At 41.9% G+C, this 21,152-nt stretch overlaps 1 protein-coding gene across 2 annotated transcripts in view; it reads left to right on the top strand.

The window, feature by feature from the left end:
• The window catches only part of PKDCC (protein kinase domain containing, cytoplasmic), a 68,448-nt gene extending 48,008 nt beyond the window's left edge, over nucleotides 1-20,440 (top strand). The window contains exons 6-7 of one of the 2 annotated variants that reach the window (XM_020803710.3): nucleotides 13,903-14,076; nucleotides 16,650-20,440. In XM_020803710.3, the coding sequence (XP_020659369.3) occupies nucleotides 13,903-14,076; nucleotides 16,650-16,735 (260 nt within the window). In that variant the 3' untranslated portion in view covers nucleotides 16,736-20,440. Of the gene's footprint in view, nucleotides 1-13,902; nucleotides 15,666-16,649 lie in introns of those variants that run through there. The other variant, XM_072989666.2, reaches the window with a different exon arrangement.
• Nucleotides 20,441-21,152: the final 712 nt, after the last annotated feature.

Genomic DNA, 21,152 nt, shown 5'->3' with positions numbered 1-21,152 from the left:
GAAACGGGTGCTAGTGATTACACGTTCACAAGCCACCACGGGGACAGTTCAGGGGGGTACTGATGAGCCAGAGACGGAAGCAGAGGGGAGTTCAGAAGCTGTGGTGGAAACCTTAACCACAGACAGCCGATTTGGGCAAGAGCAAAAGGCAGACGCCACTCTCCAAAAGTGTTTTGAACAGGTGACTGACGCCCAGCTAACACCTGAAACCCCAGTGAGATTTCTAGAGAAAAAGGGGATTTTGTATAGAGAGACCCTGAGGAATATCTCAAAAGGGGGAGATGGAATCAGAAGTCAGCTAGTGGTACCTGAAAAGTATCGCCCCATGATCTTACAAAGGGGGCACTCTGTTTGCTGCACACTTAGGGGTGAACAAAACACAGCAGAGAATCACACAGAATTTTTACTGGCCTGAAATAGGGAAGCAGATCAAAGAATTCTGTAAACAATGTGATGTGTGTCAAAGGCAGGGGAATAGCCGCGACAGGACCAAAGCAAAGTTGTGCCCTTTGCCTGTGATTGACACTCCGTTCAAATGCATAGGGGTGGATATTGTGGGACCTTTGCCCAAGGCCACAAAGAGGGGGAACAGGTTCATTCTCACCATTGTGGACCATGCCACGAGGTACCCTGAAGCCATACCCTTGTCTAACATTGAAACTAACACAGTGGCAGATGCCTTGGTGGGGTATATGTCCAGGATGGGATTTGCCTCAGAAATAATCACAGATTTGGGCGCATCGTTCACATCGAAGCTCATGAAACGCTTATGGCAAATCTGTGGAATTAAGCACAAGGAAACCACTGCCTATCACCCTGAAAGTAATGGGTTAACTGAGAAGTTCAATGGGACTCTAATGCGCATGATTAGGGCTTACTTGGCAGAGAATCCAAACAATTGGGACCAGAAGCTGCAATCCCTTTTGTTTGCTTATCGATCAGTGTCACAAGCCAGTACCGGGTTCAGTCCGTTTGAACTTTTATTTGGGAGAAGGGTGAAAGGGCCCCTTGATCTGATCAAACAAAATTGGGAGCAGATCACCCAGGATGACCCACAAGACGTTGTGACATACATAGACTCTTTAAGGATTAACCTAAAGAGAAACCTAGAGCTAGCAGCAGAGACCCTGCAAGCTCAAAAGGTCAGAAAGAAAGCTTGGGATGACCGGGAAACCAGGGAGAGGCACTTTGGCCCAGGGGAGGAAGTGCTTTGGCCTAGGCCCTGTAAAGAGAGCAAGTGTCAGCTGGGTAGCCCAGAAATAAAATACTTGGGTCACATGGTAGGGGGAGGAGTGATAAAACCCCTAGAGGCCAAAATAGAAGCCGTTCGTGATTGGCCTAGACCCAACACCAAGAAAAAAGTCAAATCATTTCTTGGGTTGGTGGGCTACTACAGAAAGTTCATCCCGAGGTTTAGCGAGATTGCGGCTCCGCTGACCGATCTGACGAGGAAGAAGACTGATGACCGCATCCCGTGGACCAGCGACTGTGAGGAGGCGTTCCGGAGGTTGAAGGAGGCGCTCATCAACTATCCAGTGCTGCGTGCTCCAGACTTCGACCGGGAGTTCATCATCTACACCGATGCGTCTAACAGCGGGGTAGGAGCAGTTCTTTGCCAGGAGGATGAGAATGGTGACCAGCATCCAGTGTCCTACCTGAGTAGGAAACTCCAGAAAGGTGAGAGACATTTGGCAACCGTGGAAAAGGAGTGCCTGGCCATAGTCTACGCGATCCAGAAGGCCAAGCCTTACATCTGGGGAAGACATTTTATTCTGTGCACTGACCAATCACCATTGCAATGGTTAAAGACAATGAAAACCCACAATAGTAAACTTATGAGGTGGGCTTTAAACCTGCAAGACTATGACTTTGAAGTGAAGGTGGTCAGAGGGTCAGTGAACTGTGTTGCTGACGCCTTGTCAAGAAGACCTGAAGAATGAAGACGGCGAAAGAAACATGGACTATGTATATATTTTGATGACAAAAAGTCAAATGTGTCTGTTTATTAAACATGTTGGTTTGTATGAATAAAGGTAACTTGATGTATTGTTAATGGTAAATGTTTAAATGCCTAATAGAGTGTAAGTATAAGTAAGTATGGTATTGTATGTTATTATATGACTGTTTTTGTTTGTTTTGGATCCAGGTTGTTTTTTGGTGAAAAGCACCTTAGCTTTCCCCCTACAAAACAACTTATAAAGAGGGGAGGTGTTACATACAGCACTGATGTTACCTGTCTGTCATGGGTTTGGAGGGAAAGTTCCATCCTATGGGGAGTGGAAGGCGGGACATCAGGAGGAGGGGCTGTACTGTATATATATGTGGATCGTGTGAGGAGAAGCTGGGAGAAGCTGGAGAAGAGCTGAGATAAGAAGCTTGAGTGGGAGTCTGTGTGTCAGACAGGGTACTACTGTGTGTCAGTCAGTACCAACCTGATAGGTTCAGGTGTCTGTATGGTTAGCCAGAACTGATAGGTTCAGGGTCTGTGCTTCAAGTTAAGTGTTCTGTGTGAACCAAACTGTGTGTATGTATGATTGAGATTAAGCCACGTTACTGTATCTTATTCACTTGATCCTTTTATTTTTCCCTGTGTGTTATTTAATAAACCTTGTTCTTTTATTTGTTAAAAATCCATCCCTGGTCTGTGTGACTTCTTATAGGGAATGGTTGGTGGCAGCTTAGTGAAACTGTGGCATATATGTTGCGAATAGCAGTGGTGGGACAACAGTATCAGTCTGGGTCATGGTGGTGGTGAACTGGGAGAGGCAAAGGCCTGTTTCAGCCATAGTGGTCCCATTTCAGGAACTGCTGATTTTGTGATGGAAGAAAAAGCAGCCCCACTGGATGTCACTGTGAGGTGGTGGTAATGGAGGCATTAACCACAGTTCCCATCATCTCTAAGAGCGGCTAGAGATCAGGATTTGTGTGTACACTGAGGTGTGGATTTGGTGAGTTTAATCCTTTGTAAATTCTGTTGATATAAATGGACCTGCTTTAACTGTGATTTATGTTAGCATGGTAAGTTGCAGTTAAAAGTAGACACATTTTAATCATTAGAGCTTATTGAACAGTTGACTCACAAAATCTCTATTGATTCAATGGGCCTACTCTAGTGCAATTTACTGTGCTAAGCAACAGGATTTGGGCCATTGTTGTGTGACACTGATGCCAAGCAGGCATTAGCTATTGGAAGATCTGCCCAGGATTGTCAGAAAATATAGACGGCAAAAGCATTGCTTTGTTAATGGACTTTTGATCTTTAATAGCATAGTTTCAAACAAGATTATTTGGATTCAGATGTTATAACATTTCGGGCAAAACAGTGCAATACCTATTGCAATGTTGCAATGGTAGTCTTTAACACATGCCATACCAAACTTTCTGTTTAGGTGCACATGTCTCTATGTGAATGTGTAAATTTATTGCTGCCATTATCTTATTAGGCAAATTATATATAGGCTTTAAACTCCATTAGTCTGGAAATTGAGCAGAACTTTGACCTTTTAATGATGTGAATTACTTCAGGGAGTCTTCAAATTCCATGGTTTAAGCAGATCTCAGGTTTTGCCAAGAAAAAAAGGCAAAAAAACCCCCAACAACAACAACAAAAAACTTGGACCAGAATCTGTCCGTAATCCAGGGATTCTCCCAAGATTTTACTTCAAGACCAATGAATAAAGCACGACTCATCAAATGGAAACATTGTCAAAAAGGAGTTAGTGTGGAAAAAATAGCAACAGTTACAACAACAGATAATAACATCTTGAAAATCTGTGATTTTTCTCAGAGCGGATAGTCCTTCTATCAAGGAAAGAGTGAGCTGAGATAGCCAATATGTGGGATGGATACATAACATTATTACTATATTTTTAACTGTAGTGATGTTGTTAAATTAATAAATTCAATATTTTTGTACTCAAAGAAGGAAAGGTATGTTTTTGGATACACATACAATTCTAGAGAGATTGTAAAATGTGGTTTATGTAGTGACAAGCGTCCAAAGGCATCAGTCTTTCTCCTCTCTCTCTCTCTCTCTCTCTCTCTCTCTCTCTTTCCCCTTCCTTTCCTCTCAGTGATTCTTATGGCAGCCCAATAAGCTAGATCAGTATTGTATTTTAGATGGAGGACCACTGAATCTGTGATGGGAGAAAACTTATTGAAAAGCTGCCTAATCATAATAACATATTCTATCAAGTCAAATCTGACTTTGGTGACCCTTATAATAACATTATTAGTTTGTGGGTCATTCTGGACGCTGATTAGTTGGTTCTGAATCCCTGTCCCTCTCCTCCCCCACTTTATTTGCTTATATACTCTCCAAGTGTCTTAATTCAATTCTTCGGTATAAATAAGTGGCTAGTGTGAATAGACAAGGAGCCAATGAGGTACTATTGTCATAGGCTTTTTATATTTATATGTTTGCACCAAAGCGCTTGTTTCAGATGAGTGTAACTCATAAGAAGCCAAGAAAACATGCAGCTCCTTTCTCTCGGTTTGATAGTTGCATTGATCTGTGCTCTCTGTGTGTGCATGGATGTCAAGGCTTTCTGCATGTGCTGACGGCTTTATAGATCCCATGGGCCTTGTCTTCCATCCGGTCTGTTTCAGGGCGTATATATGTGTTTCTAGCATTGGCTGGCCTATTCTCCTTTTTCCAGTTTTCTTCCAGCCAAGCAAGTAACACAGAGTATAGTGGAAATATCAGAACATTCTTGTCTACTGGGTGTGCTGCTAGTTGTCAGCTAGTGTGGTCCAGTTGACAAAGTACTGGACTTTAACCCAAGTTCAGGCCTTAGCGCAGTCATAAAACTCAGTGGGTGGCCTTGAGTAATAATAAGCAACAATAATAAAGGTGGAGTAGGAGGGAGGGAATGTCCAGATGTGCTGGAAGTACAAGTACTATTTTACTGGATGGATCTAGCCTACCAAATTATTACTATCTTTAGGTTCCAGCATAAGTTTAAGCAGTAGAATTATTTAGATGTTTTGGTTTCATTCCATTTAAATTGTTGTAATAAATATATTCCATAGACACACAGGCATTATGCCATTCTGAGCATACCTCATCTTTTCTGATTTTGGAAGCTAAGCAGGATTAGGGCTAGTTAGTATTTGATTGGGAATGTGCCAACAATACCAAAGATCTCCAGCTATAGAAAGGAGAGAATTCTACCTGAAACCCACCAGAAGCATTGCTGCTATTGAAATTTGACAGTATTGTGCTAGATAGACCAAAGATCTGTCTAATGCAAGGTACAGGTACACTCTCTCACATGCATAACATTAAATTGGTCCTACAGTGTCTCATACTACAGTACAGTTATAGCCCGCATAACGAGCAATTTGTTTAACGACGAATCCGCATAGTGACTCATTTTTTTGCGATCGCAAAAGCGATCGCATAATGATATTTTAGATGGTAAAACATCACTTTGCGATGATCATTTGCATAGCGATGTTTTTTCTAACAGCTGATCGGCGATTCCAAAATGGCTGCCGGGTAAAGAAAATGGCTGCCCACAGTGTTTTCGCACCCTTTCCTCACTTACTGGGCAGCGAAAATGGTGGTCGCATGGAGGATTTCTGGACAATGGTGAGTTTTTTGCCCATAGGAACGCATTAAATGTGTTTTAATGCGTTCCTATTGGCTTTTTTGCCCCGCATAGCGACGAATCCGGATAGCGATGATTTTTTTGGAACGGATTATCGTCGCTATGCGGGGCACCACTGTACTTCTTTTTTTTATGTCTCAGCTTCGATGCATAATTCTGAATTGTATCTTAAAATGTGATAGAGTGGATTGAGTCAGATTACTTAACTGGTTATGTCGGTTCACTTTGATGAACAGAAGGCAAACAAGTCATTGAAGGGCAATGCCATTGTGGGGAGGGGCTTACTTTCTTTTTGAGTTAGAATTCTACCCTGTTTCCCCAAAAATAAGAGTGGGTCTTATATTAATTTTTGCTCCAAAAATGCATTAGGGCTTATTTTCAGGGGATGTTTTATTTTTTTCATGTGCAACCATCAACATTTATTCAGATACAGTCATATCTTCTGGTTGCTGCACAGTGGTGGAGGGCATGGTTTCACTTAACTGGGACTTATTTTGGTGGTATGGTTTATATTACAAGCATCCTGAAAAATCATACTAGGGCTTATTTTCGGGTTACGTCGTATTTTAGGGGAAACAGGGTAGCTGTATTTGGCTAGAATCCTATTGGTAGTCCCAACTAGAGTAGGCCTGTTTGCTGAAATCTTGTTGTGGAGCTCTGCATGTACAGTGGCGATGATGTCATCAGCAATGGTAAATAACCTCTGATTAAAGGTTTATTTTGGGCATTTGGAGGGTACATCCCAGCTTGTTACATTGTGTATGAGTCTGGTGCCCCCTGAAATAACGTTTAATCAGCTATTGATGTCATCCCCATTTCACATGAGGAGCTGTGCAACAGGAATTCAGCTTAAAGCAGCCACCTGACTTTCTTTTTATTGGCCTTTTAAAAGGGTGTTCAAATTTGATCTGAAATCACTGAAGGGTGTTCCCAGAGCTGATGGTGTTAGGTATCATTCCATTTATGTGGTGTTGCACAAGCTGCACAGTCCCAGAGTACCACAAGAAGGAGGGACCAGTGCTTTATGCCAAGAAATGTACTTAATATTTTCGAGGTTCACCCTAAGTTGGAATTAACTTGATGGTACATAATTATTGTCAGTAAAACAGGGTTAGGCCGTATAAGAACAAGAGAAACAGGAGATTTAAAAATGAAACAAATCAGAAAAGGAGGAGGTGATAAAACTTCAACTTCTCACTTTAATAGCCAGAATCCTGTTGGCAATTTATGCTTGTGTAAGAGAAACATTAAGTCATGGTGGCAAATTGCCACTCATTAGTGCTGGTTGCATTCTTGGACATTCACCCAGAAGTGTAAATAGAATTCATCAATGAATCACAGTTTACTGCTGCAACATGTCATTTCCATATGCAAGTGTAAATCACCAGTGGGATTTTGGCCATTAAGTTCTGAAGATTTATCGTCTATGTATCTGTTCAACTTTGCTTAAAAGGTCTGAACATTTTTATTGACTTGTTTCAAATTAGCTGCAGAGTCCTTTGGCTTTCCTTTTTAGCACTGGAAAGCAGTTTAGAAATAAATACTGCCCATATTTATTTCTTATATTTATTAAGAAATAAATTTTGGCAGTATTGATTATGGTAATTTAGCAAAGCATAATGGGAGACAGATGATCACAAATGACAGAAGATCCCACAGACGGTGCCTCACCCCCTTCCCCATCACAAGGCTACACCCCAAAACCTCTGCTCAGTTCAGCTGCGAACTCTCAGCACTTTTTGCCTTCGCATCTCAAGCAGCCAGTCACTTTTCCTCTCAGATGCTCTCACATCTGCCACCCCTCTCAGCTGGAGAAATGCTCCCTTCCAGAAGCCTGAAGAGATAATTTTATCGAGAAGCACAGAAAGCTTGCCTCAACTTCCTGGGGAAACTGAATACATGATATGAGACACACAACAATAACTGACATGCATTAAGCACTTGAGGCACAATAGATTGCACCACTGGGACCTCATATTATATTGTTACTAAGGGATCCTTTCACATCTGTTGTGAGCCCTGTTCCTCAACTCTGGATCAAACCTTGAATCTTTTCCTTAATAAGTAGGCATTTAGGGAAAGGTGATTGTTCATATACAAGCATAGGCGTCCTTCCAGTTGCATCCGCAGAGATGAGAACTATTTGTTTCCATGCTGTCTGTGGAGGGTTTTGCAGTCCAGAAAACCACAAATTTTATTTATTTATTTATTTAACTTATATGCTGCCCACACTACCCAAAGGTCTCTGGGTGGCTTACAAATGGTTCCTATGTCTGTGAATTCCAGAAAAATGTGATCATAATCATGAACTGTTTATCTGTTTCTTTTGATGCAACTCATTAGGAATTACATATGATTATTTTTACTCTTCATTATGTTAAATGTTCTGCTGGAGTAGCTGAGCCCAAAGTATTGAACCGGTTTCCTGAAATCTGGTTAATCACTAGATATGAATTGCAATGCAGATAAAGGAAAGCCTGTCATAGTCTCTAATGGTTCATTTCACTGCTGCAGACCAGTTATAGCATATTGCTTGGCTCTGTTCACAATGGGTTTCTTTATATGGTCAAGCTGATGACTATTGGCAGAGAAGTATGTGTGCTGAGCTAGCTTCCTGCATAGGGTGGTCTGGAAGCAGGCACCTTTCAGGATGACAGTGGTATCAGGAAAATTTACACATGTGGTGGAATAAGTAATGCTCAAGTTTACATTAGGATGGATATTGCCAACATTCTAAAATATTTCCATGAGTGAGTCCAGACTAAGAAAGTGTTGTCAGAATACCTTAGTAAGAGAGGAATCCCTGCACGGATATTTTAACGAATCATCTATTGATTTTCTCTCTATCCTGCCCTTCTCCCCAAAAGGCAGCTTATAAATGACTTAAACACATCTATAGCTACAATCACAGTAAAATTGCAGTATTAAAATATTAAACATGTATTGAACTGCTGGATAGCTTAGCGCGTCTGTCCAACATCATCATCAGCGCCCCAATGGCAGCCGTAGCCTGGCTGATGCCACCCAGCCTCCCTCCTCCCTCGGTCACTCTGTGGCTGAGCAGGGAGACTCGTCCTCCCGCCCCCTTCCGGGAGTGGCTGGGCAAGCAGAGAGGCGGGGCTGCAGCAACCAGGCTACGGCTGTCATTGGGGCGCTGATGATGATGCTGGTCACGAGCAGTAACTGGCCTGACAGGTTCTGGGGGTGGGTGTTAATTGGACTGACCACCTGTTCTGGTGGGCTCTGTATTTGTCTATGAATACAAAGCCCTCATCTCTGTCTAAGATTTAATTAAAATGCCACTTATTAAATATAATTAAGAACCAGTTAAAACCAAGTCATAAAATAAGGTGCATTGCACACTACCTGCCTCTAAAATCCATTTTTCACTAGGGCATTTTGTTTCCATTGTTTGAGAAACAAGGTTTTAATAGAAGGGCACAGCGAGTTACAGTAGGTATCTGGCTGTGGAGCCAGAGTTTAGGACTTCAGTTGCCTCCCGGGCATCTCAGAAGAGCCTTCTTGTGTGACTTTAAGCAAAGAAAAAAAAGCATGCTGCTTATATACCGCCCCATAGTGCTTCAAGCACTCTCTGGGCGGTTTACAAGGTAAATTATACAGGCTACTCATTTTACCGACCTCGGAAGGATCAAAGGCTGAGTCAACTTGAGCCGGCTACCTGGGATTTGAACCCCAGGCCGTGAGCACAGTTTTGGCTGCAGTGCAGAAGTTTAACCACTGCAGCATGAGGTTCTTAAACTCACGTGACAAGCTTCACAGTTACAGAAGAAGGCTATGGTAAACCACTTCTAAGTATTCTCTACCTAGAATATCCTGAAAAGCATTGCCACAAGTCAGAATTGAAGAGTACATTTTGGAGGGGGGGGGGTGGCCTAGCATCTCTGGAATTCCACAGCCACCAAAAATGCCCTCTCTTGTGTCTTCACCAAATACCCAGGGCCCAAGTCATATGAAGCTTTAGAGGCCATAGCCAGCACTTTGCATTGGATCTGGTAATCAGTGAAACTATTGTCATGTGGGAATTATATGATCTTTGCAAGTAGCCCCAGTCAACAGCCTGACTGTAATGTTTTGAACCAGCTGAAGTTTCTGGGTAGTGTTCAAAGTCAGCCTCATGTAGATTGTGTTATATTTATTTATTTATTTATTTATTTATTTATTTATTTATTTATTTATTTATTTATTTATTTGATTTATACCCCACCCATCTGGCCTATAAGACCACTCTAGGCGGCTATAGTAGTCCAGATGAGATACGGCTAAAGCATGTGACACCATAGCCAAGTCAGACATTTTTAGGACTGGCACTCCTGTCCAGTTGTCTTTCTGCAGTTCTGTTTAGTAATATCTGGTCTTGGGATCCAATTGGTTGTTTTCTTTCCCCCCCTTTTTTTTTCTCTTTTAATGTTGTTATGTGTGGCTTGCATTACCATTTACTAAATATGTTATGACACCGTATTTATACCAGCCCAGAGACCTTTGGAGACCTCTGTGGCTTCCGGCCTCTAGCAGTTTCACAGATGGACCTGTGCTGCATGCCTACGCTAGCTGCCAAGAGTGGAAAGATTTACTTTACTTTGCCAGAACCTTTACACAAGAACAGGACATGTTCGGTAATGTTACAAGAGCTTTATTTAGACCACTGAACTCACAGGGCCTGTGTGGAGACTCATGGTCAGTCTGATTGTGACATTTCTGAACAGGAGGGAGAGGCCAGTGGTTTCTTGCAAACAGAAAGACAGAACTAATACCATCTCAATTCTGTGAGGTAGCACTAAGGCTGATTATTTGTAAAAAAAATGTTGCTGGTTTCATTATAATGAATGAGGCCATGATTTGTAAAATTTAACACAGTTCAGTATCACCTTATTCTAGGAGACAATGTAATATGTGCAACAAAATACTATAAATACAATAAAACTATACATTTCACTATGGCAAAAGTGATGGTCATCAATTTGGATAGGTTTAAAAGGAGATTACAAAAGTTTGCCAGTGCTCTCAGGTTGTAGGTTAAGGGGGTAACAGTTTGTTTGTTTGTTTGTTTGTTTGTTTGTTTGTTTGTTGACTGACTGACTGACTGACTGACTGACTGACTGACTGACTGACTGACTGACTGTGACTGATTGATTGCATTCTTATACCACTCCATTTAGTGAAAATCTGCTACTCTGGGCAGTTGAACAAACAGAAATCAACCCCTTAATACCCATCCCCACCTCAGAAACAGATAAAGGAAAAAAATTAACGACAATCCAAACTAGTGATTAAATGATGGTGACTATCTTCTAAGAGAAGGAAAACAAAAACACTGAGCCATGGGTCAAATCATTACCTAAGGGGGAAGAATGTGCTTAGTCTTTTTTAAACAATTCTGTTTCTGCTAACTTTTTGAAATTCTGGAGGGAGGAGGCCTGCCGAATCTACAAAGGGAGACCATTCCACAGTGACGGGGCCCAATTCTCCACCAAGAAGGCCTAATTCCTAGTGGAAACCCCCCTTGCCTCTCTTAGGATGGGCACCCATAACAACAAGGCCTGGGAGGACTGGGTGGAATGAGCAGAAGTTCTCAGAGAGAGATGCTCTGACAGTTGTGTGAGAAATAGACAGGAGAAGGCTTGTTTAGGTTTGTACTGTACTAGTATGACTCCAATATTTTAGCAGAGGTGGGAAACTTTGATCTTTTGGGGCTCTCAGAATTTCACAGCCAACATGTCCACTCACCATAATGACTGTAGATGCTGGATGCCTGAGTAATTTTGGCCAAACAAATCCATACTTTATTATACATAATAATACAAGGCCTGAATGGTGTTGACAGCTTGCCTTTCTTATCCTTTAACAACCCTGTGAGACATTAAGTTATGAAACAGTGGCTGACCCTAGACTTCCTGCTGAGATTCGTGAACTGGATGGATTTTGGTCCCATGGAGTGCATTTTCTCATTCCTGCTTTGTGTGAGATAGGCTGAATTCCACCTCTCCCCTTCTAAACTGGCCAACGGAGACACGGACTGCTTTTCTTGTATTCTGTACCCCTTTCCATAGTCAGCTGAAGACTGTGTGATTGTAAATTATAAGGATCATGGCTTGAAACCTAAGAACAGAAGGGTCCATTGTATGTTATTTGGAACAGGGCGGGTGCCCTAGTCATCTCCTCCCGAGATAAGGGAACTCCTCAAAGTAATAGGCATGGTATAAACTTCTTCCAGTTTTGAGCTACACTTTGAAGCATCAACAGCTGGAGAGTGCTGTGGATGGGGATGGAGCTGCATATTACAGGACTCATTTTACACACTTGAGGCTTTGAGCCAGGGTTCGCTATAAAAGGCCAGGGGACTGGGAAGATGACACCTGTCTTTGAGGGTGGGAAGAGTGAGATGTCATTGCACTGGTATAACCCTGGCCTCCAGTTGCAGTCATTCTTGTTCCAAATTGCAGCTTCAGTACTGTTGTGGTTCCAGTTAATTCCCCTTAAATGACTCTTCTCATCTTTCTGACATCTGGTGTTGGGACCAAATTATGTGGGCAATGCCTTGTGAAGTACTGATGTGTGTGTGTGTGTGTGTGTGTGTGTTGCTTGAATATAATTGCAAATTGTTTGCATCAAATTTCTGTTCTTTCCATGGCTTCTTGCCCCTGCCCTTCCCTCCAGAAAAAAGTAGAAGGAAATAAATTTGCAAAGTAAATGGGTGCCCTTAATTTACATCCGAGTCCTATGAATGTCCGCTCAGAGGTTTCTCCCATTAACTTTAATGAGGCTTGAAATTAGACTTGAAAAGGATATAGGATTGTACCCTAACATAGTGATTCTCCATCTTTGGTCCTTCAGAATCCCTTACTATTGGCCATAAGCAGGTGGGGCTTCTGCAGCTTGTAGGTGAAAATGTCTAGAGAACCAAAGGTTGAGAACAAGTACCCTAAAACAGGTTGTGGAATTCATGTGCTTTGGTGCAAATTTGGTTTATTTTCACTGTAGAATTATGACTGGGTGGACTGCTCAGCACATTTTGCATTTTATTTGCATTTTATTTTCTTGTTGTCAGAGGGGAAGAAATTAAGGATTCTGACGAATATAAATGAATACGGTATACGTTTACTAAATATTTCACATACTTTCCAAGGAGATGGCATGTGGCATGCATACTGAGCAGTGTAAGGAATAATTTTCATGTAAACTAATCTGTTGCATACAGTAGATCGTATGTAGCTCCAGTATGCTTTCTTGATAGTAGTAACACAATCTGCACTGGGGCCTACTCACAGGTAAGGCTGTATGTAATTGTGGCCAAAACCCAGCACTATGGCTTTGGAGCTGGAAGCATCCGGAACAAAAGCATTTCCAAAATATCAACAGGCTGAAATTTCATAGCTGCAGGCAAAAAAACTCTTGAACTGAAATGACTCCAAAGAAGTATAGGCTGTGAAACTGGAAATTCAGCTCTATTTTCCTTAATCGGTACAATTAGAAGCATGTGGGTTTTTTGTTTTGGGTGGAGGGGTTCTGCCAGTTTGTGAGCCCAGCAGCTAAGTGGAAATATTTATAAATGATTAGTTTAATTTGTTTGATGCATTCATTAGAGGGGACCACAAGCAGCTGGGAAACAGCATAAAACCCTGAGCAGCATAAGGGAGAGAGACGGGAGTTGATAAAAAGTGAGGTCATTGAAAGGCAGCCAGGGGCAGTTAATCCACAGGCAGTGCAGAGGCATTGGGCAAGATCCAAACTCCATGCTCTCCCTCCCTTCCATGTCTTCCTCTCTGGGCCCCATGAAGCAACAGGCCTTCTGTATAAATCAGAGGAAGGGGTTTTTAAAAAGTTTTCTCAATTGAAACCCCACCCAAGTGGGGAGGAAAACAACCACTTCAGTTCACTGTCTAGGGCAGCGACAGTCAAGGCCTCTCTGTTCATTCGGGTGGATGGCTGCTCTCTCGGTAGAAAATTCTGTCTAGAAAGACCCCCGCAAATATCAGGTTTTACAGAGTACAGGAAGGAAAAGAAGGATGAAGTCTGAGGGCATGGGGAGTTTCTTGGCAAACCCTTCCCTTCACAGCATACTTCTCGACCAAAGTGAGCAGAACAAAATATTCGCTGGGGCAGATATTTCATGCAAGATTAAGAGCACATGCACAGAGGTAATATATTGGGGGAAGTGGAGCAAATGCTTCCTGAGAATGCGTTGAAGCCCCATTTGTATAAACAAAAAGCCCTCTAAAAACCTAACAACACTGTGTGTTTGAAACAATGGTTTTCCTTTGCTTTCTTCCAGATTACAGAAGAGTTCCAGAAGCTGCTATCCTCAATGAGAATTACAGGTGTTGGCCTTCTTACCATCATAAGGGATGCCTTCTTTCCGTGTTTGATGTGAGAGAGGCCATTGAGGTTTGTGAGAGTCATTCACAGTGCAAAGCTTTCGTTCTCACCAACCAAACAACATGGACAGGTAATAAACCACACAGGGTAAAATGCAAGGGTAAGGTGTTAGCTATAAGGCACATTCCAAAATTCATGTTAGTAGTTCTACCTTTGTATTTGCGAAGGCTTTCACAGCCGGGATCTAATGGTTGTTGTGGGTTTTTCGGGCTCTTTGGCCGTGTTCTGAAGGTTGTTCTTCCTAACGTTTCGCCAGTCTCTGTGGCCGGCATCTTCAGAGGACAGCACTCTGTGGCCGGCATCTTCAGAGTGCTGTCCTCTGAAGATGCCGGCCACAGAGACTGGCGAAACGTTAGGAAGAACAACCTTCAGAACAAAGCCAAAGAACCTGAAAAACCCACATCAATTCTACCTTTGTTAGGTCAACTGAAAAAGCATCTCTTGGTCTCTTTGTCAGGGAAAGATGCTAACAGAAATAAGGAAGAGGGGGAAAAAACAGGACTGGAAAGGATAACTTTCTGAGGAGTAAGCTATGCTTTATTCTGTATTATTAAAATGAAGGCCTGTGTTTACAACCCCATGACTAATCATAAAGCAAAGCAAGCTGACCTGTGAGATAGGGCAGTGAGGAAACTCATGAGAAGAGAGATATATTTCTTCTCTTCACTATTAATGGGGTGCTGTCTGAATTGTCTAACCTGACCCTCAGTGAGGCTCACAATGAAAACAAGGTCATGAAAATGGATCACCCCAAAATTACAGGTATGTGAAAGCAAAGTCACGAAACATTATTTAAAAATTTTGAAATGAAGACTGAAACAACAACATGGCAGCAAAAATACAGTAATTACCATCAGAGAGGCAAAAGATTTTGGAATGACAGATGTAAAGCACAACCAGGCAACGATAGTTATTCAGGAGCTTAAGATGGCTGAGAGGATAAAAAGCAAAGTGTGCTGCTTACGTATATACGGCCCCATAGCACTTAAAGCACTCTCTGGGCGGTTTACAAGTTAATTATGCAGGCTATACATTGCCCCCCCCCCAGCAAGCTGGGTACTCATTTTACTGACCTTGGAAGAATGGAAGGCTGAGTCAATCTTGAGCCGGCTACCTGGGATAGGTTTTGTTTGGCACTAAATCATCCAGGCAGGCCTCTCTATATAGAAAATTGAAATTTTGTCTTCTTCTTCTGAAAGCCCCAAGGAGTGGTGATTTTAGTTTGAAATTGAGGGCAGGACCTCCCAGCCCACCTCCACCCCTCAAAATTGAAAACAAAAGCATAACATTCCAGAACTCAGCATTTTAAAAAAATGTTTCCACGGGCTGGTATAGGGCTGATGGATACTGGGAAGAAAATTGGCCCCTGTATCTTCCCAATATACCTACTTTCTGATGTAAGCAATTGTAACCAGCAGCCACATCTGGTATAAGCAAGACTGGACTATAATGAATATTGGTAATTTATTAAGGCCAACGTACTGTTTGTTTGTTTGTACTGTATGCATAATAAAGGTTGCACATAGTTCCTTTTTCTCTGATATTTACACAAGGGGCTGGTCTCAACCCACTTGCAGAAAAGGAAGCACTGTTGCTTTGAATAGGGCAATTTCCAACCCATACTATGTGACTCTCTGTGATTCTCAGCAGGCTTTTGCCCTAAACATGTAATTCGTTGCAGCGTTATAAAATTCGAGAATACATTATAAAATAAGTTGAATATTCTAACTGGTGGGTACATAGTAAAGGCTAATGAGGAGTAGTTTTAACTTTTGCCTCCACCTGCAGTATTCTGAAACTCAAATGTGAATATTAATGGATGGCACTGTTAAACAATTTATTTCCTTGCCTATCCAAAAGGGATTGAGATGAATAAGACTATGTTATTCCCAATATCCTAGGTGGAATAATCTAGATTCTTTCCCTTCCTACCTGGAGCCCTCCAAATTAAATCCAGATACACATTTCATGTCACCTCTGACAGATGACCTGTTTTTGTACTGCAGTTAGTCTTTAGGGGAATGAAATTTCAAGTCTGAGAAGCAGTCACTGAGAGCAACTTTTTGTGTGCTGTTATGGTCTTGATTTGGTGCATATACAGTGGTGCCCCGCATAACGACAATAATCTGTGCAGCCAAAATCATTGCTATACGGATTCGTTGCTATGCGAAATAAAAAAGCCCATAGGAATGCATTAAAACCCATTTAATACGTTCCTATGGGCAAAAAACTCACCTTTATGCGAAAATCCTCCATTTTCGCTGCCCGGTAAGTGAGGAATCCGGGCAAAAACACAGCAGGCGGCCATTTTTTTTAACCCGGTGGCCATTTTGGAACTGCCGATCAGCTGTTGGGAAATCATTGTTATGCGAAAATTGGTAAGTGAAACAGCTTACCGATCATCGCAAAGCGATTTTTTCCCATTAGAAACATGGCAATGCAATCGCAAAAACGATCGCAAAAAATCTGTCACTATGCGGATTCGTTGTTAAACGGGGCGCCCGTTAAGCGAGGCACCACTGTATTCTAAAGGAAGGGGGCTTATCTGGAAGACCTTGGAGCTTATTTTTAAGAGGAAAAAACTCTGCTTCTCTGCTTTTTTTTTAAAAAAAAATTGATATTTCTTCCTTGTTGCCTTCCAAGGTCGTCAGCTGGTCCACTTCAAGATGGGATCCACTTCTCTAGCGTCTGACCCTGAGAAGACAACATACGTGAAAGTGGCTGACTGAAAGCTAACATGACTAATGAATTCTATGCAGGTTTACTCAGAAGTAACTCCTATGAGGTTCAATAGGATTTACTCCCTAGTAACTGTGCATATAGGTTTGGGGTCAACTGCGTAAGATATGATAGCAGTTTGTATCTAAATGTGGACTGCTGTTGCTTACACGCAAGCTGAGGAACGAGAGGGAATTGCACTAAAACTCCTTCTAATCTAAAGAGTATGAAACCAAACATTAGAGAAGAGGCATGCATGACCAGGACAAATGTGCAATAAGTAACATTTTTAAAATGTGACTTTGTTTTAAGAAGCAAAATGAAATCCAAAATGTGAGATACTGTGAGGCTAGCCATAGGTTTCTGGAAAGCAATAGGCACCCTTAGGTGTGTTTTTCCTACTAGGGTTATGCATACTGTGTAAAAAAAATGTAGGCCTTGATGGGAATTTCTTCCTTTCTGCAGGAAGGCAGGGGTCACCTGTTCAGATATTTATGTGGGCAAGTACAATCACCGCAGCACTGTTAAACCCAAAGCCTGGAAAAGTTACTTTTTAGGGGGCATACAACTCCCAGACTCATTAACCAGGATATTCTGGGAGTCATAGTCTAAAAAAGTATTTTTCTTTCAAGCTCTGGTTAAACCTCATGAGTCTAAAATGTAAGACCAAACCTCCTAGAAGACAATCAATACTTCTGTTCATTGTACCAAAATATACCATACCAAACATTAGGGTGGTGGTCCTTGTGTAATGGATCACTGCCATATCTAGTACAATGGCCACCCTTTTCTTTTGAAAATAGTCAGTTAATCATATCAGTTGGAGGAATTCTGTACAGGTTTGCCTCTGAGGATAAATTAAAAGGTTAAAAAAAGAAAATACAAAGGTTTTGGAAGACGCACAGCGGACAATCCAGCAGACACCATCTTCTTCTTCATCATCATCCTGTTTATTTGTCTCTCATTTTAAAAGAAATGTCTCCTTCTCTTTTAGACTTTGGACATAAAGGTCACACGGTGGGGTATGTTTTTAGATGGTCAGGTGTAGTCCTTTTCTCATTTCAAAATAGAGTAAGCACGCTCTGCTGCATTTGGTGGCCTTCTCTGCTATGTGGAGCCTTAGATCTCTGCCCCAAGGTCCTATCCTGATATCTCTATGTGGCCATCTGTTGTTTTTTAGACATAGGTTTAAGAAATTGTTTAATAGATTGGCTGCCCAGTTAGCCAGGGGTGCCGTTTCAGTTCTTTAGAATGATTTTAATCCGTCTAACAGATTAATCAACTAAATATTACAACTGTAGTATCCATTAGTTCATTAGTAACTAATGTTCAGTTTAAAAAACAGGCTGTCATGATGGCTGTCATTGAGGTGAGTGGAGGAAGACGGAGCTATACACTGCAGAGGTCCAAGAGTGTGAGCATGTGCCTGCAGATAACTCAAGAGATGCATTGCATCTGTCCCCAGGCACACCTTCAATTAGTGTCCCAATCCTATCTGCAGCAATGTACTGTCGTGCCCCGCTCAACGATTGCCTCGCTTAATGAGGAAATCGCTTTACGATGAGGTTTTTGCAATTGCGATTGCAAAACGATGGTCAATGGGGGAATTTCGCTTAGCGATGATCGGTTCCCTGCTTCGGGAACCGATTTTCGCTTTACGATGATCAAAACCAGCTGATCATCGGGTTTCAAAATTGCCGCCGGCTGAAGAAAATGCCCCCCCCCCGCTGTGCTTAGGGATGGATTCCTCGCTGCACAGGCATGGAAGATGGCTGCCCCTATGGAGGATCTTCGCTGGACGGTGAGTTTTCAGCCCATTGGAATGCATTAACCGGGTTTTAATGCATTTCATTGCGCTTTTTTATTTTGTTTGACGATGTTATCGCTCTGCAGCGATTTCGCTGGAACGAATTAACATCGTCAAGCAAGGCACCACTCTACATTTCCCATAGGACTAAATTAGAGATGGGAAAGAAATGAACCATGAACCAAAATTCTGATGAACTAGCTTGGTTTGTGGTTCATTTCACAATCCAGTTCAGAGATCCTCTTTTGCTGAAGCAAAATGAAACAGTCAACTTTTTTCCCTGGGGTGTTCCATTTGCTTTGGCAAAAAGGGATGCCTGCCTGCTCCTTTCCCACTGCCCCTGTTGCCTCTGCCTAGCTGCTCCTACTGCCACCGCTACAGGTGCCATCCTCAGAGGTAGCAGGCCTGGCTTCCCTGCCAGGAGCCATGCCATGGAGGCGGAAGTGGCAGCAGCAGCAGGTAGCCTCCCTGGCACAAACCAGAAAAACAAACCACGAACTGGTTTGTTTCTCTGGGGGTTCATGTTGAACCATGAACTATTACGAATCACTGGTTTTCCAGTTCATGCCCAGCTCTAGAGTAAATGGAAACCATGCACTTGGAGGAATTAAAAAAAGCTTTATGACAATAGTGATGGGTGAGCTAGCCCAACAGCTCCTTGTAGGAAACAGAGAAGGAAGTCTCCATACCATAGCAGGTTGTTGCAATTATAACTGGCCTCTTTTATCCCTTAAAACCTAACGGGAGCCATTGTCATCTGAGTCTACCTCCATCTACACAGATTCTGTCGGGTTTCCTTTTATGATCATGACAGAATGGGGCAAAAGAGTTTAACAAACAAACTTAGAAACTGCCTTTTAGATGCTCATCATAACTCAATCAACTATTATTGGACACAATGTGGCCTACTTGTTTAGTTTCAGTGCATTTTTGAAGAGGAAACAGTGGCTTATGTAATACGTTGCTGTTAGAGTAGACTTATTGAACCAATGGAACTTACATAGATGTTGACTCACAAAATGTCCATTGATTTAATTGGTCTACTCTAGTTGTGGCTTAAAACTGGATTTCAACCACTAAGTCATAAGTGGGAAGTTTTTACCTCCAAATTTGAGACCCTTTTATACTCACTAGTCCCTTACCATTGGCTATGCTGAGAGTTGTAGCTGACCGAAGGACCAAATATTCCCCCCTCCATCTATCAATATAATTAACCATACTAATCAAGGTTTAATATGTAGGCCTAAATTGTATTCTCAGTGTTCTGCATGGACTGAGATGCTTGGGTCAATTGAAAGGTTTCAGAGATTTGTGGGATGGGCTACCCGTGTCACTTTCCTCGGGCTGCTGTTGTGGAAGATATTCTGGGTTGCTATTAGATCTTAACTGGTTGACTTATCCTAAAGAACGCAGTGTGGATAATTCACATCACTGACATTTGCATACTTTGGGGTTCAATGAACTTGAAAAAAAACTTTTAGAGTGATTGTCATAAGGGGACTGGCTCTTTTTTTTTCTTTGACGGCATTCACATAGAGGTGTATCCTTGACGCACCAATGAAGCAGCTAACCATAAGGAGCAGCACAATTTGTCAGAAGTACCTTATGACAAAAAGTAGCATTTCTGCTACTGAGACATTGGAGTTTTATAGGTGCTGCTTATTGGCTTTAAGAACAAATAGCTTTTGCGGCCGCAAATAAACCTGAGCCTTAATAATGCAATAGAAACGGCAAAATCTTTTTATAGGCCAAGTGTGTCTAGATAACGTGCTTTCAGTGAAAGCAGACAAGAATATGTTAAAAGTGACAAATGTCATGCTGTTTTCTAGTTTGTACATTCAAGAATTCTTTTGTACTTTTGTTCTTAAATGATTTATTTTTGTAAGAAAATAAAATGAAATAGACAACATCTTTTTGCCATGGTTGTTGTTTTTTCTTTTTTCTTTTTGTTTTGTTATTCAAATAATTGGTTCATTCCCGTGCACACATATACTGGAATATTTAATAATGTGCTATCACAATGATGACCCTCTTGGGGTTTTCTAGGTACAAATTAATAAGAAGTGGTTTGCTGGATCCTCCTTCTGAGACTGTGCAACCAGATCAAGGCCAGCCAAGTGATAGGGTATATGACACCATGCGCCACACATACTTTGACTGATCTTGGCGTGGCTAGGAGGCACGGTGAGAATTTTAATTCCTGGTTTTACTCCATATCCAGGTACAGTGGTGCCTCGCATTACGACGTTAATCCGTTCCAGCGAAATCGCTGTAGAACGAAACCGTTGTAATGCGAAAATAAAAAACCCATTGAAACGCATTGAAACCCCTTCAATGCGTTCCAATGGGCTGGAAACTCACCGTCCAGCGAAGATCCTCCATAGGGTGGCCATTTTTGGTGGCTGTCTTGTGAGGAATCCGCCCCAGAAAACAGCAGGGAGTCATTTTATTCACCCGGCAGCCATTTTGAAACTGCCGATCAGATGTCCAAAAATCATCGTTTTGCAAAGAATCGGTTCCCAAAGCAGGGAACCGATCATCGCAAAGCGAAAAAACCCTATTCAGACCATCGTTTTGCGATTGCAATTGTGATTGCAAAAAGATTATCATAATGCGGTTTC

The sequence above is a fragment of the Pogona vitticeps genome, chromosome 1, assembly GCF_051106095.1.
Source record: "Pogona vitticeps strain Pit_001003342236 chromosome 1, PviZW2.1, whole genome shotgun sequence".
NCBI classification, from domain to species: domain Eukaryota; kingdom Metazoa; phylum Chordata; class Lepidosauria; order Squamata; family Agamidae; genus Pogona; species Pogona vitticeps.
The sequence above is the reverse complement of the archived record's forward strand: the minus strand, read 5'-3'. Positions and strand labels throughout refer to the sequence as shown.